The sequence below is a fragment of the Orcinus orca genome, chromosome 11 (assembly GCF_937001465.1).
Source record: "Orcinus orca chromosome 11, mOrcOrc1.1, whole genome shotgun sequence".
NCBI classification, from domain to species: domain Eukaryota; kingdom Metazoa; phylum Chordata; class Mammalia; order Artiodactyla; family Delphinidae; genus Orcinus; species Orcinus orca.
Window position 1 is genome coordinate 40,214,323 of NC_064569.1, and position 13,137 is coordinate 40,227,459.

Sequence of the window (13,137 nt, forward strand, 5' to 3'; positions counted from 1 at the left end):
CTGGCCCCTGCCCTCACACTTCTGAAAAGAGCCCTGAAAGTGGGCAGCATGCTTCGTGTAACCGGACTTCAGGTTTTCCTGGGGGGCGTGGGGTTTGCGAGGTGGGGTAGGGAGGCTTGGCCTCTTGTCCTAACAGGGTGGGCGGGGGATCCCTGGCATTACATTTCTAGATGGAATCTCGGGGAAGCAAATCTGCTCAGTTTCCTCCTCCTACCTCTCTTTTAATGGGACAGAGCAGAGCGAGGCAGGGGGAATTCATGATTGCTCTCCCTGTCTCTCATCTGTCTGGACCCCAGTGGGGGTCCTGGGCTTCCAGGTCCCCATGTCTTGGAGAAAAGGGAATTTGAGCCCGGACAGACACTCTGCTTAGAGACTGAGGGCTATGGGGACCTCTGGGAATCCCAACTTCTCACCCCACCCTTGGGGAGGAGGGACCAGACTTCCCAGAAGAATCAGACCCTAGGACAGCCTCTGCCCTCCTCAGAGGGATGTCTCTGCTCTTGGATGAGGACGGGGGCTGTGGCTCCCCCCTCAGACGGGGGGCTTCCTGAGGCCAGAGACTGCCCTCCCAATAGATCTTCATTCCTTTCTCCTCCAAATGCTCAGCAGAGAGCCCCTCCCTTGGGAAGAGCTGACACAGAGAGGAACCTTTTCTCCCGCCAGCAGAGGGGCATGATATAGGCAAGGGAGGTTCAGGCCGGAGAGGCCTTTCTCCCCAGGTGCTCTCCTGCCTTCCACTCCACAGCCCCATTCACAAGAGCAATCCTGAGAGGGGAAATGTCCTATCCCAGCACTCGGTCCCTGACCTGGGCCTGAAGAAGCCATCTCCAGCCTCATTCTCAGCTCTGCCGGGATCCCCAAAAAGCTGTTGAATACGTCCCAAGGATGGTAGGAACTCAGGAATGACCCAGGAAACCAAGATTTGCAATTCAGTGCCTCTGAAGTATTATCTGAGTCTCACCTTGTTTGTTAATATTTACAAGCTGTGGTAAATCTACTCTGCCTGTGATTTGGGGTCCTGTCTGGATCTCAGCTTCCTCAGCTGTAAAATCTCCCCCAGAGATTGATGTTAAAACAAACAAGAGGTTGGAAAATGTTTTTGGAGGTTAAAATGCTAGAAAAACAAACCTAATAAATGATGATTATTGTTGCTGTTACTGTAATTATTGGGCTTGAATACAATTGCTGTTGGTAATGGGAGGAAGGAGGCCAAGAAGGGAGAGGGAGATGACTGAGAGGGAGGGAAAACAGAGTAGGCTTTTCTTTTCATCTGCTTTACTTACCAAGGGTCCTGCCTTCTTCTCTCCTGGGCCTACTGACCTGGGAGCTTTGTGAGTGTGTGTGGGGGGTGATTGGGGGAGCAGGAGTCAGGCTGGGGAGGGACCCTGGAATGAAGAGACAAGCCAATAAAAGTCAGTTCTTCTCATCTCTATCGTGCCCGTCATTATGGTACCCTGCGATAGAGCAGCCAAAATGCACAAAAAAGATAGGTCCTTTTCCACAATGTCTCCAAAGGGGCTGGAGATAGGGGAGGGGCTGCCAAAGTCTCCCAAGGACAGGGCCCAGCCTGTGACAGTGCAGTGGCTGAGTCCTAAATGCTCGTGGCCACAGCAGCTGTGTTCTGTAATATCGTCAGTGCAGAGTACTACTCACATCTCTCCAAGCTGGGCCCCACTCGTCCATCTTCAAGATCTCTCAGAGCCCAGGGCTTCCTGTGCCCTTTTATGAGCAGGGACAGCTGGGCACGCGTGCGCACACGTGTCTGTGTGTGTGTGATTGACTTGCTAAAGGTCACCCAGCTCGGTACCACAGCCCCCCAAGGTCTCCCCAGCTCCCAGCTTAGAATTTTCCAAAATAGAGCTCCAGGGGGGCTTATACAAACTGCAGCCAGAGGTAGGAAGGAAGCAGGAACTAGGAGGTTGAAGAGGGCAGGGGGGTGGAGCTCCCACAGTAGGCTCTTAAGCTCCTAGACAAATCATCTCCACATCCCCAGAGCCAAGCACGCAGTGGGTGCTCAATAAAAGTTTGATGAATGAATGAATGAGGCTGGGCGGCTGGGGAGGGGAGGTGGTAATTGATCAAGAGGAGAACTCAGGAGTCATAGCTCTAAATGAGCCAAGATGACAGAAGCTGAGAAGCCTATGCTCACAGGTCAGGGGAGCTGGGAAGAGGGTGCACAGCCACACTTGAGCCCCCGCCCCTACACCAGAGGAGACTGGGAAACCTCTGTCCCAGGGACTTCTGGGACAAGAGGGTAAGGGTGATTGCCTGAAGAGAAAGCTGGGGGCTATTTTCACAAATAGTTCTTTAAAGCTGTTTTCTGTCATAACAGACTAGAGCAAGAGGAGACAAGCTTCATGAGAGGTGAGGAATTAGGTTAGAATCTGAAGAGTATCCAAAGTTAGACACAGGAATGAGTAACCAAAGGTTAGCTTCTCCTTCTCTGGAGCCCTATAATAGGACAGCCGGCCATCTGCTTGGATGTGGGAAGGGTTGGCCTTGGGGGGGCGGGGGCAGAGCTCAGCGGTGCCAGCCAGGGGCTTCGCTTCACAGGCACAACCCCTGAGCCTGGATGGGGGGCAGGAGCCTGGGGAGGGCAGAGACCCAACCAGGCAGACCCCTGGTGTGCACTCCCTTCCTCCCTTTTGTCAGGGGAAGTTTTTAATTAATGGTGTGTAATCTGATCTGGCCCTTCTCCCCGCTGAGCGCTGCCTTCAATCAGCAGAGCCATCTGCAATTGCAATTCATAATTCTCCCAAAAGGGAGGGGGGCCCGGGGCCGGCGCCTTGGTGATTAATACAATTAGCCTTTTATGTTGATGATTGTCTTAGCAGGAGCAGATGATGGGAGCACAGAGCCATGGCTGTCGCATCCCCATTGGCTGGCAGGAAGCCCCTCTCCGCTCCCCCCACCACCACTGCCTCCTCCGGGTGTAAAGAGGACAGGTCTAATCTGGGACCACGCTGCACAGTGGAGGCGGCTCCACGGAGGGGCCAGGCTCCGGGACACATTCGGGCTCCATGGACTGAGAGGAGAAGAGAAGCACGACGACGATCCGGAGACTTTCACTTTCCAGAGAAAATCACTTTGACCTGAAGGAATTCTGTGCACCAAGGTTTTTTTTTAAAAAGGCCATGTAAAGATAGAATAGGGGTTGAGAGGGTTGAAAGAGTTTAAATACAGGCTCAGGCACTTACAGCTGCATGAACTTAAGCAAGTCACTTCAGGATCCTGAGCCTCACTTTCCTCATCTGGAAAACAGGGTCTGTTCATAAGCGTCTGGAAGAACCTTATGGGGTGCATGTGTTCAGCACTGCGCCTGACACACAGCCCTCGATCAGTGGTGGTTTTCACCATCATGGTAGATTGCCATGCCCTCTGCCAATGAGCTCAGCTGTTTCTCCTGCAGTTTTGAACACGGCCAGGCTGTTACTAAAGAAGGGATCACTTCCTTCCCATACCCTAGGCTTAGCTTGCGTAAAGGAGAGAGAGAGAAGGAGGGACGGAGGGAGGGGAGAAGTCAGGGCTAATCAAGATGAAGCATCCGGCCAAGCGGTCACCACCTGGGCAGCTGGGGCAGGGGGTCTGCACAGACACATAATCACTTCTCAGCGGGGAGCAGCTTCACATATTTAGTAAAAGCTGCAGAGGGGAGGCACGGTAAGTGAAGGGGGTTTATGAAAGTGGGGAGCCCAAAGACTCTAATTAATAGGCTACAGTTAATGGGCAGAAAAGGGGAGGATGAAAATTTTTCAGAGCTCTAAGTCAGATAAAGGGGCAGTTTGTCTCAGAGCTGGGGGTGGAGGAGGCCAGAGACAGAGGCAGGGACCAATAACTCCCCCTGCGCCCCCGTGGGCAGATGGAACAAGGCCCAGCCAGGCCAGGGCCCAGCCCCGGGTCAGAGGAGAGACCAGGACAGCAGTCTAGGGCAGTGTCCGGTTATGGAGCACCAGCCTAGAAGTGCTTCCCCAGCCTCGATTATGCTTCCAGGCCTCTCGAGCCGCCCGGTTCACGCCGAGACCTCGCTTTCATGTCATCACCTCTGAGGCTCTCTGAAGCCTCCAGCTCCTCCCCACTCTGAGTTCCCACAGCACTCTGCACCCACCTCCGTCCTGGCACTGAACACATCACTTCATAGTTATTTGAACACCTCTCTCTACCCAAGCAGGAAGACTTTCTTAAGCAAAATTGTATTTTTAATCTCATCTCCAGGCAACAGGTTCCTTAACTTGGCCATCTGTCCCCTTTTTTGTTGGTGCCCTACCATGGCCTTCCAGTTTCTAGTGAGGAAAGACCTCTGGTATTCTGGATTTGGTGAGCCAAAGGTTTGCACAGATTATCTAACACCTCTGTGTTAAAGAACCCTGAATGTTTCAGTACTATACCGTGATTTCAGAACTCCACCAGAAGGTGCTATTATTTTGGTCACAGCCTCACTGATTCATAATGGCTTCTTTTGCCACTTCCTCAATTCAGGGGTCACACGTGAGGGCTCTGGGGGTCATGATTGGGACAGATTTTGATCCTCTCCTACAAATTACTCGTCTGCTTCTTCATGCCAAGCATCCTGGGGTTGAGCCTTGCTTTTCCTACACCATAGCTTCCCTCAGACCTGGGGAAACTCCCCATTTTAATCTTTCTCTGATCACAGCTAAGTAGCAGCTTCCCTCACCTCCACATCTGGTCTAGCCAACAGCCTATCTCCCAAGAACAGCTAACATTTCCAACCCAAATAATGTTGATAATAAGATGCACCGCTATTGTACAAGCCACTAAGAAAGAAAAGCACTGCATTATATGCCACAGATTATAAGTCATCTCAATACTCAGGTATTAAATTGTATTTTTAAGTGCATTTTACAATCAAGGAAATGATCATTTCTCCTTCAAATCTTGGCTCTTTAAGTCAGATTTGGGAATGGAAGGCCCAAGGGGGGACCACGTTGGAGGGGCTCAAGTCTTCTTCCTTTAAAGGGGATGGACACCATGGCCCTTGTATGCTCTCAACTCCTCTGCGCATCTGTTGCTATTCCAGCTTTTGAATACCCAGGCTGCCCCTCACAGCGACCATCTCCTCTCCTTCGGTGCCAGGGAGTCCACTGAAGAGAACCCCACTTTTCTCACAGAGGCAAAACAAAACACAAACCCTGCCAAAGCCAGGACTGCCATTTTTTATATCATCACCTAGCACTCCAACACCATTTATCCAACCACTTCCCACTCTAGCGGGTTACCTTCCCCTGAGCCTCCAGGCCAATGCCCCGAGATTAGTTATTTCCTCCTAATCAGGCTAAGACAGCACCGTTAAGCTGCCGACTGCAGGCAGTTCCCATTAAAGCAAAGCAGCTGGAAAGGGCTTAGCCCTTTAATGCCAGCAGCTGTATCTCCACAGTGCGGCTGCTCTGTGAGGGGGCTGGACTCTGTCCAGAAGCATCAGGCATTTAGCCCCAGTTGATGTATATTAACCTAGGAGGAGAGAGCAGCCAGCTCCCTGGGAGGAGGGGAGGTGGCTCAGTTAAGCACGTCCACCCACAGGCTTTGCTTTCCAATAAGGAGGAAAAATCCCAGCCCCTTGGTAGTGTTCACTCTACTAAAATCTGGACCAACGGTATCATCTCACAGGCAGAGCTTTCTCTGTAGCAAGAACGACTCCATCTTTAAAACTCACATAAGGACAGATCCACTTGTCAGTTCTGACAAGAATTTAGGCCACTAACCACACACTCATTCTCCTTTGAACCGATTTTTTCTCTGAGGTCTCAAGTGTTGTTTGGATCCCAGGTGTGTATACATGTGGACACAAACAGACGGGCTTCCTCTTCTCAGAGAGCACTGGGCCCTGGGGTTGACGAGGGAGAAAGCTGAACAGCCCTCAGAAAGCCCTGGCACAGAGCGGGCTGCTGAAGAGAGATCACTTGAAGACTTCTTACTCAAAGCCAGATGGTGAACATGAGACGGGGTGAGAGCTAATGCCACTCAGGGGGAAAGCCAATAAGCTAATCCGCTGACACGTCTCTAAAAGCAGGATAATGGCTTTCGCTCAGAGACTTGCCTGTTCTTGGCTCGAAGCTTCGGAGCACACAAAATGCTCACGGGTGGTCTGAAAACAGACTCCCACCAGGAGCAACCTTAAGCTCCTCCTCCACCAGCTCCTCCTCCACCTTGCACACAGAGCTCGGCCCCGGACCACCGAGCCCAGGTCCTCCATCCTAACAACAAGCCAACGTTAAGACATTCTCCTATCCCAATGCTTTTCCCAGCAGCCTGGGCCTTCCTGCTCTTTCTGGGTCATCTGTTGAGAGCACACAGGCACATCCACATACAGCCCTGCGTGGAATTATTTACATACCTAATAATGTATTAACAGGCCCCGCGAAGCTGATGAAGTCTGAAGTAGCAAGCAGCACAGCTGACCTCCAGAGCAGGAAGGAGCTTAATCTCCTGGTTCTAATCCCAACTAAACTATACTTTATGAGAATTTGAGCCAAATGACCTCTCTGAATTTTTCATCGATTGGGATCATATCAACTATCCCGCCCACCACACATGGGTGTGCCGAGGTCAAATAAGATGATAAACGGAAGCAACCAGTATACTGTACATCACCATATTATATCTTCTAGAGGCTTCTTTTTAATTCCATCTTCATTGATGACCAGAGAAGATATTAACTGGCAAGTGCTTTATGAGAAGTCTAAATATCCATTTACATGTGTCTAAGCCTAACACACAGATGGTGTCCAGCCATGTGAGATGCGAGAGTAATGCTGTATAAAAACAGTGCAACTAAATGAAGCCTGGCAAGTTACAGAGGGAGAAGGTATACAAGAGGAAAAAATTCCTGCTTCCAACTCTGTGTCCCTGAAAAGTGGCCTCCTTTCCCATCCCACACGACTGCAGAGGACAAGGCTCCCACACACTGCAAGGTTATTCTTGGTGACGTCAAGCTGTCTTCAGCCTGACTTCGTGAACAGAAACCATCAACAAATAGACTCTGAAAACGAGAGTCTAATAAATTACACGAGTTAAGGACCTCTTGGCCTGGGACTTTCACTTATTTACAAAATATGCCAGCTACAGGGACAGATTTTTTTTAATTACTAAATTCTTAGGTTAAGTGGCCACTCTCCAAACCCAGTTTATACTAAAAGCACAATGACTAACATGCCCTGACTCTGCACACTTAAAAGCTTTTCGCACCAGTGGCTGAAGCCTGAGTCACAACTGAGATTACCATCAAAGCACACTGATCGAGAACCTACTGTGTGAGCTGTGCCGACTTGAACACTGAACTCTGTGCCTGCCACCCTTGCTTCTCAGATCTGGACGCCACAGCAGCTCCCTTCCCCGCTCCTGCTGAGAATCTAAGAAAAGGTGATGCATGATTAAGCAAACTGGTCAGTATTGCAGGCACAGCAGTTGGTCTCCCAAATGCTTTCCAATAGGAAACCATATACCATATGTATATGCACGTGTGTACGTCTGTCTACCTACCTGAAGCGTGAGGTGGGAAGAGAAGCCCTAGAAAACAAAAACAGCAAGCCTGGGATCTCTGCTCACTGCACTCACGCAGCACTCCTTGTCACTTTGTGCTGCCTGATAACTTAAGCACGAATTTAGGAACTCAAGACCCCTTTCAATGCCACAGCATCAGTTCACAGCCAAAAATGACTTTTTTCCCCACGGTAAATCAACTGAGCATCCTTATAGTCCTCTGATGGAAACGCATGATGCCTTCTCACCCTCTATTTCTGCAAGCAAAGAATTCACCTTCTTAAGAAAAAAAACGTTAAATACCAATAATAAACACAAATTGTTGCCGCTAAATCAAACCATGTAATGCTTGCCCAGTTAAATAAGCATCAAACTTAGGAGACTTACATAGATTGATGGAGGTGAATGGATTTAAAGATGTGAATATTCCAGCTATTAGCAAGTGGGGTAATAAAGCTAAAATGCATTAAAAACAGAGTAACAGGCAGCATCAGACATGGTTAGGAGCAGGAGGTGGGGTGACACCCACTCCAAAGCCCCTTCCATAGATCTCACATCAAGGGAGCACAATTTAATTAAGAAAGCCCTCGAAATTCAAGCTGTTCCACATGAAGTACTGTTAAAGAAGCTGAAGGTTGGTACATATTTCCCTCTGCCAATATCAGAATTATTTTCATGGCTAAGGTCTCGGCCTAGCCCAAAAACTGAGCAACTGGCTGCCAACACTTGACACACAGGACCATTTCCTTTTTCGTTAATGGGCCATCAGTTCCTGCATAGCATCATCTTGCCTTCACTGACATTATACAATCCATTTACTTCCTCTACATTAGTGACTTAAAATGCACCTTGGGGAGATACCACAGAACAGCAAATATGGAGCCAGGCCAACACTAGGCTTGCAGAGACATAGGAGATGGCATCTAGGACAAAGTTAAAAAAAAAAACAAAACGTAACAGTCCTGTGTGTGTGTGTGTGTGTGTAAAAGGGGGTAAGGGTCTCGAGACGGGACCCAACTTCTGTCAATTTGCTGAGGCAGATGGGCCCTGCTGCGAGAGCTGCCACCTCCTGGGAGAAAAGCCAGTAGGTTGCCTCCTCTCTCTATTAAGCCTGCCACTGTTTACGTTCAATCTCAGATACATTCTGTTCACCAGCTTCAGAGTTCCAAGTGCAGGTGCCCTCAGTTAATCATCCCAGCTCACTCCAGAGTCACTTCCAGCAGTGAAGGATGTTCCAGGCAGTGAGCCAGACAGAATCGTTTGGGTTGTTGCTGTTGTTGTTGTTTTTCTGCACCATTCTGATCCCTAAAGACTTGTTTAAAAAGTTTGTTTTTTGTTTAAAGTCATTTCTTCAAACAAGAGGGTAAGGGCTTCCCTGGTGGCACAGTGGTTGAGAGTCCGCCTCCCGATGCAGGGGACACGGGTTCGTGCCCCGGTCCGGGAAGATCCCACATGCCGCGGAGCGGCTAGGCCCGTGAGCCATGGCTGCTGAGCCTGCGCGTCCGGAGCCTGTGCTCCGCAACGGGAGAGGCCACAACAGTGAGAAGCCCGCGTACCGCAAAAAAAACCCAAAAAACAAGAGGGTAAGAGTCAGGAAAAATCTAGGACTTCAGTTTGGACAATGAAAGAGACTGAAACGAAGAAACAAACTCCTGGTGGTGGTGAAGTTGGGAGAAGGTGGTGATGGGGGAGGGGATAAATGAATGATAGACTCATGACACTTTGAGGAAAAATATTTCCTAAAAAAAGGAATTTAAGGTTACCTTCCAGGACAAGAAAACCAACCTTACATTCATTTTGAAAAAAAACTATTTACTTTTTTCCAAATATTATTCCAAATACATGTTTTATAGGCCACTATGGGTCATAAACATTCTATAAAAGAAAGCATTTTGATAGACATTGGAAATAATTTTAATAGAAGAAAAAGCTCATATTTATCTAGATGTAGCTATGTTACACAGGAAGATTTCAGTATCCAAAGTGCAAAGACAAAATGACTGTGGCTTTTCTTGCCACTCAAAATATTGACAATCCTCCCTTATAGCCTACTCTTAATTGTTAGTTGAGTGCCAAACAGATGGTACACTGACTTTTAGAAGCAGGGCTTCTAAATGGACAAGGGGGTGGGGGGTGTCAAGCATCAGAATGAATTCAACTTAAGAACAAACTGGCTTTGACCCCAACCAAACCCAAAGTCCAGCCAGAGGCCCATTAGAAATAAATATAAATTGTAGTATCACTTTTACAAGGTTGTGCCACTTAACACTATTAAACCTAATCAATCCAAATTAAAGCTAAGCACACTCCCACTATTAGTTCAGTCCTCACCGTACCCCATTTCTATGAAGGCTCCGTGTTATAGCTCAGTTCATAATGGGGGAAGGGGAATTTCCAAGTTCTCGAAGGAGCCATCCTAAATCTTCTGTCAAAACCTTTCTTTACCCTGCCCTCCCACTCCCCACCCTGAGACAAGTCAATCTTACCAAAGAGGTAGGGCTTCTACCACTGTCTCATGGAAATTACACCAGAGAAAGGTCATTACATGAGAGAATTTGGCTTTAAGGCAAAGGGATGTACCCCCAGCCCCCAAAAGAATCACAACGAATTTCATATCCCACTTCTACCCCTGTAAAGATCTCCCATCTAAAAGCTCCCGATGACAGCACAAGGTGTTGATATTACATTACTTGAGGAGAAGGAGATATAAATAGTTTTCATAAAACCCCCATGCACAATTAAACTTGATTAAAAGCCTGGAGAATGCTAAAAGTAGTAATGAGTACAGGAGGCTGCAGAGCAGAGAGTACAGGTGTGCCCTTCCTTGTAGTTGGTAAACGCTGGCAAGTAACAGGAGATGTGACTTCACTTGAGCATTGGAGAAGCAAAAAAGTTGCCTTGTCGTCCTAGGTTGGTGGCAGACTTGCTTTTGCTCCCAAATCTAAAGAAAAAGAGAATGAACTGGAAAAGTATTCTATAAAAAATGATAAACAACTGTAACATTACTTGACATAATCAGTTAAAGTAGGAAACCCTCAACAACTACTCTGTAAGCTATTCTTTGTCACCTGAGATGAGGGAGAGGAAACAGTAAAGACCTTCAGACCCTTTTTAAAAAGGGGCTTTTAAAGTCGAGCTGCTAGCTAAGATCTAATTCAATTTTTCTTTCAGTAAGCTTCAGCATGATGGGAAAGAAGTCTAAGGAAGCAGTCATTTTTTACTTCCTGAGCAGACCAATTTTGCATACCTGGGAGTGTTCTTGGTGAGGGTGGAGCGGACTCTCTGTGACAGGGAGCTGGATGAAGGAGTCTTGAGGAACTGATGCTCAGGAGTGGTCACAGGCCCCAGTAAACTCACTTCAATCAAAGGTAAGACATATTTTTAAAGGAAGGGAAAAAAGAAAGCACTCTTGCAGGCAGCCAGTATTAAGCTGAATATCCTGTGAAACACTTAAGAGCTAAGGTTAGAGACCTAGCAAAGTCCCAGAGGTCAGTTTTGTCATCATTTTATAACACACCAGTATATATATATATATATATATTTTTTTTTTTTTTAATTTTATTTATTTATTTATGGCTGTGTTGCGTCTTCGTTTCTGTGCGAGGGCTTTTTCTAGTTGTGGTGAGCGGGGGCCACTCTTCATCGCGGTGCGCGGGCCTCTCACTATCGCGGCCTCTCTTGTTGCGGAGCACAGGCTCCAGACGCGCAGGCTCAGCAGTTGTGGCTCACGGGCCTAGTTGCTCCGCGGCATGTGGGATCTTCCCAGACCAGGGCTCGAACCCGTGTCCCCTGCATTGGCAAGCAGACTCTCAACCACTGCGCCACCAGGGAAGCCCCAGTATATTTTTTGAACTATGCAAGCAACTGCTCAGTGAGTAGTTGACATTCATTTTCTGAGTTAAGCCATTCTCACACTCATTTTCTGAGTTAAGCCATTCTCACACTCCAAACTTCACAAATCTAACATCATTTGATTTTTCCTATACTAGAAAAAACAATATGCTCCCTTAAAAAGGAACTTGCGGGGCTTCCCTGGTGGCGCAGTGGTTGAGAGTCCGCCTGCCGATGCAGGGGACACGGGTTCGTGCCCCGGTCCGGGAAGATCCCACGTGCCGCGGAGCAGCTGGGCCCGTGAGCCATGGCCGTTGAGCCTGCGCGTCCGGAGCCTGTGCTCCGCAACGGGAGAGGCCACGACAGTGAGAGGCCCGCGTACCGCAAAAAAAAAGGAATTTGCAATAATGAAAGAATAGGTCTCCGAAGCCAGTGAAGTTGGAATGAAACCAGCCTCATATATTTTTGGTGGCAGTACAAACTGGCAAAAGCCTTTAAAAAATCAAGTTGGGGCTTCCCTGGTGGGACGGTGGTTAAGAATCCACCTGCCAGTGCAGGGGACACGGGTTCAAGCCCTGGTCCAGGAAGATCCCACATACCGCGGAGCAACTAAGCCCGCGAGCCACAACTACTAAAGCCTGTGCACCACAACTACTGAAGCCCATGCACCTAGAGCCCATGCTCCCCAACAAGAAAACCCATTGCAATGAGAAGCCCATGCACCGCAATGAAGAGTAGCCCACACTTGCCACAACTAAAGAAAGCCCGCGCGCAGCAACGAAGACCCAATGCAGTCATAAGTTTAATAAATAAATAAATAAATAAATACATTTATTTTTAAAGTCTATATTAAAGAAAGAAAGAAAGAAATCAAGTTGGTAAAACATACCAAGAAACAAAAATGTTTAAAACTTTTAATTCAGTAATTCCCACTCCTGGGAATTTATCATTAGGAAAAAAAAGGTACATACACATAATGTTGATGGCATGACTATATGTAATTATGAAAAGTTGAAAAACAACATCAATACCTAATAGAATATTTAAGCAAATTCTAGTTTACAACCATAAAAATGATAAATAAGATTATATAGTAACAGAGAAAGTTCTCACAAAATGCTAAGTAAAATAAGAAATAATTATATCTAACAGTCTATCTATATTTTTTAAAAATATCCATATGGGTAAAGAAAGGAGAATATGGAAAAGTGAAAAAAAAAATAGGATGGAACTGTACAAATTTTTCTTTAACATTCTCAAAATTATTTTAATTTTATTGAAGAATATACATTTCAAACAGCTCTAGCAAAGGCAAGGAGAGGGCACCTGACCAAAAACCAGAGAGGGAGTCAGGCCCTTTAAAAAGCACACCTTAGGCCTTGCCTTACCTTTAACATCTGGGGTCTGTGGTGTTGAAAAGGCATTTGAGTTTTCGATGACATGCATGGGGTCAATGTTCTCTTGTTCCACCATCATGAACTGACTCCAGTATTCCAGGGGTAGTGAAAGCAGGCGCTCTACCACCTAAATGCCATCAAATATGTTAGCAAACTTCCAATGCTCAGGGCTTTTACCTCTCACCATTCTCTCCTGTTATGTTACACAAGTTCACGTATATAGACATACATGCTTGCTTACCTTGGGTTGACGCTTGATGTCCTGTAACATTATCACTGGATCTGGATTGGGCACAGCATGGGCAACTATTGTAGGGCCAAAGACTTTAGCCAGATTGGCAACATCCATTTTAGTGCTTGGGCTCTGAGCCACTCTAAGTAAAAGAGCATTAAATTAGAAGACTTGTCCCTCTGC

The 13,137-nt window shown here is 47.3% G+C and overlaps 1 protein-coding gene across 14 annotated transcripts in view; it reads right to left on the reverse strand.

Annotated features, from left to right (window-relative positions):
- Positions 1 to 9,289: 9,289 nt before the first annotated feature.
- RACGAP1 (Rac GTPase activating protein 1) overlaps positions 9,290 to 13,137 on the reverse strand; it is a 33,557-nt gene continuing 29,709 nt past the window's right edge. For all 14 annotated transcript variants that reach the window (XM_033436340.2, XM_049694333.1, XM_033436335.2 and 11 more), the window contains 4 exons: positions 12,964 to 13,096; positions 12,714 to 12,849; positions 10,742 to 10,850; positions 9,290 to 10,435 (listed from right to left, as the gene is read on the reverse strand). In XM_033436340.2, the coding sequence (XP_033292231.1) occupies positions 10,360 to 10,435; positions 10,742 to 10,850; positions 12,714 to 12,849; positions 12,964 to 13,096 (454 nt within the window). In that variant the 3' untranslated portion in view covers positions 9,290 to 10,359. The remainder of the gene's footprint in view (positions 10,436 to 10,741; positions 10,851 to 12,713; positions 12,850 to 12,963; positions 13,097 to 13,137) is intronic.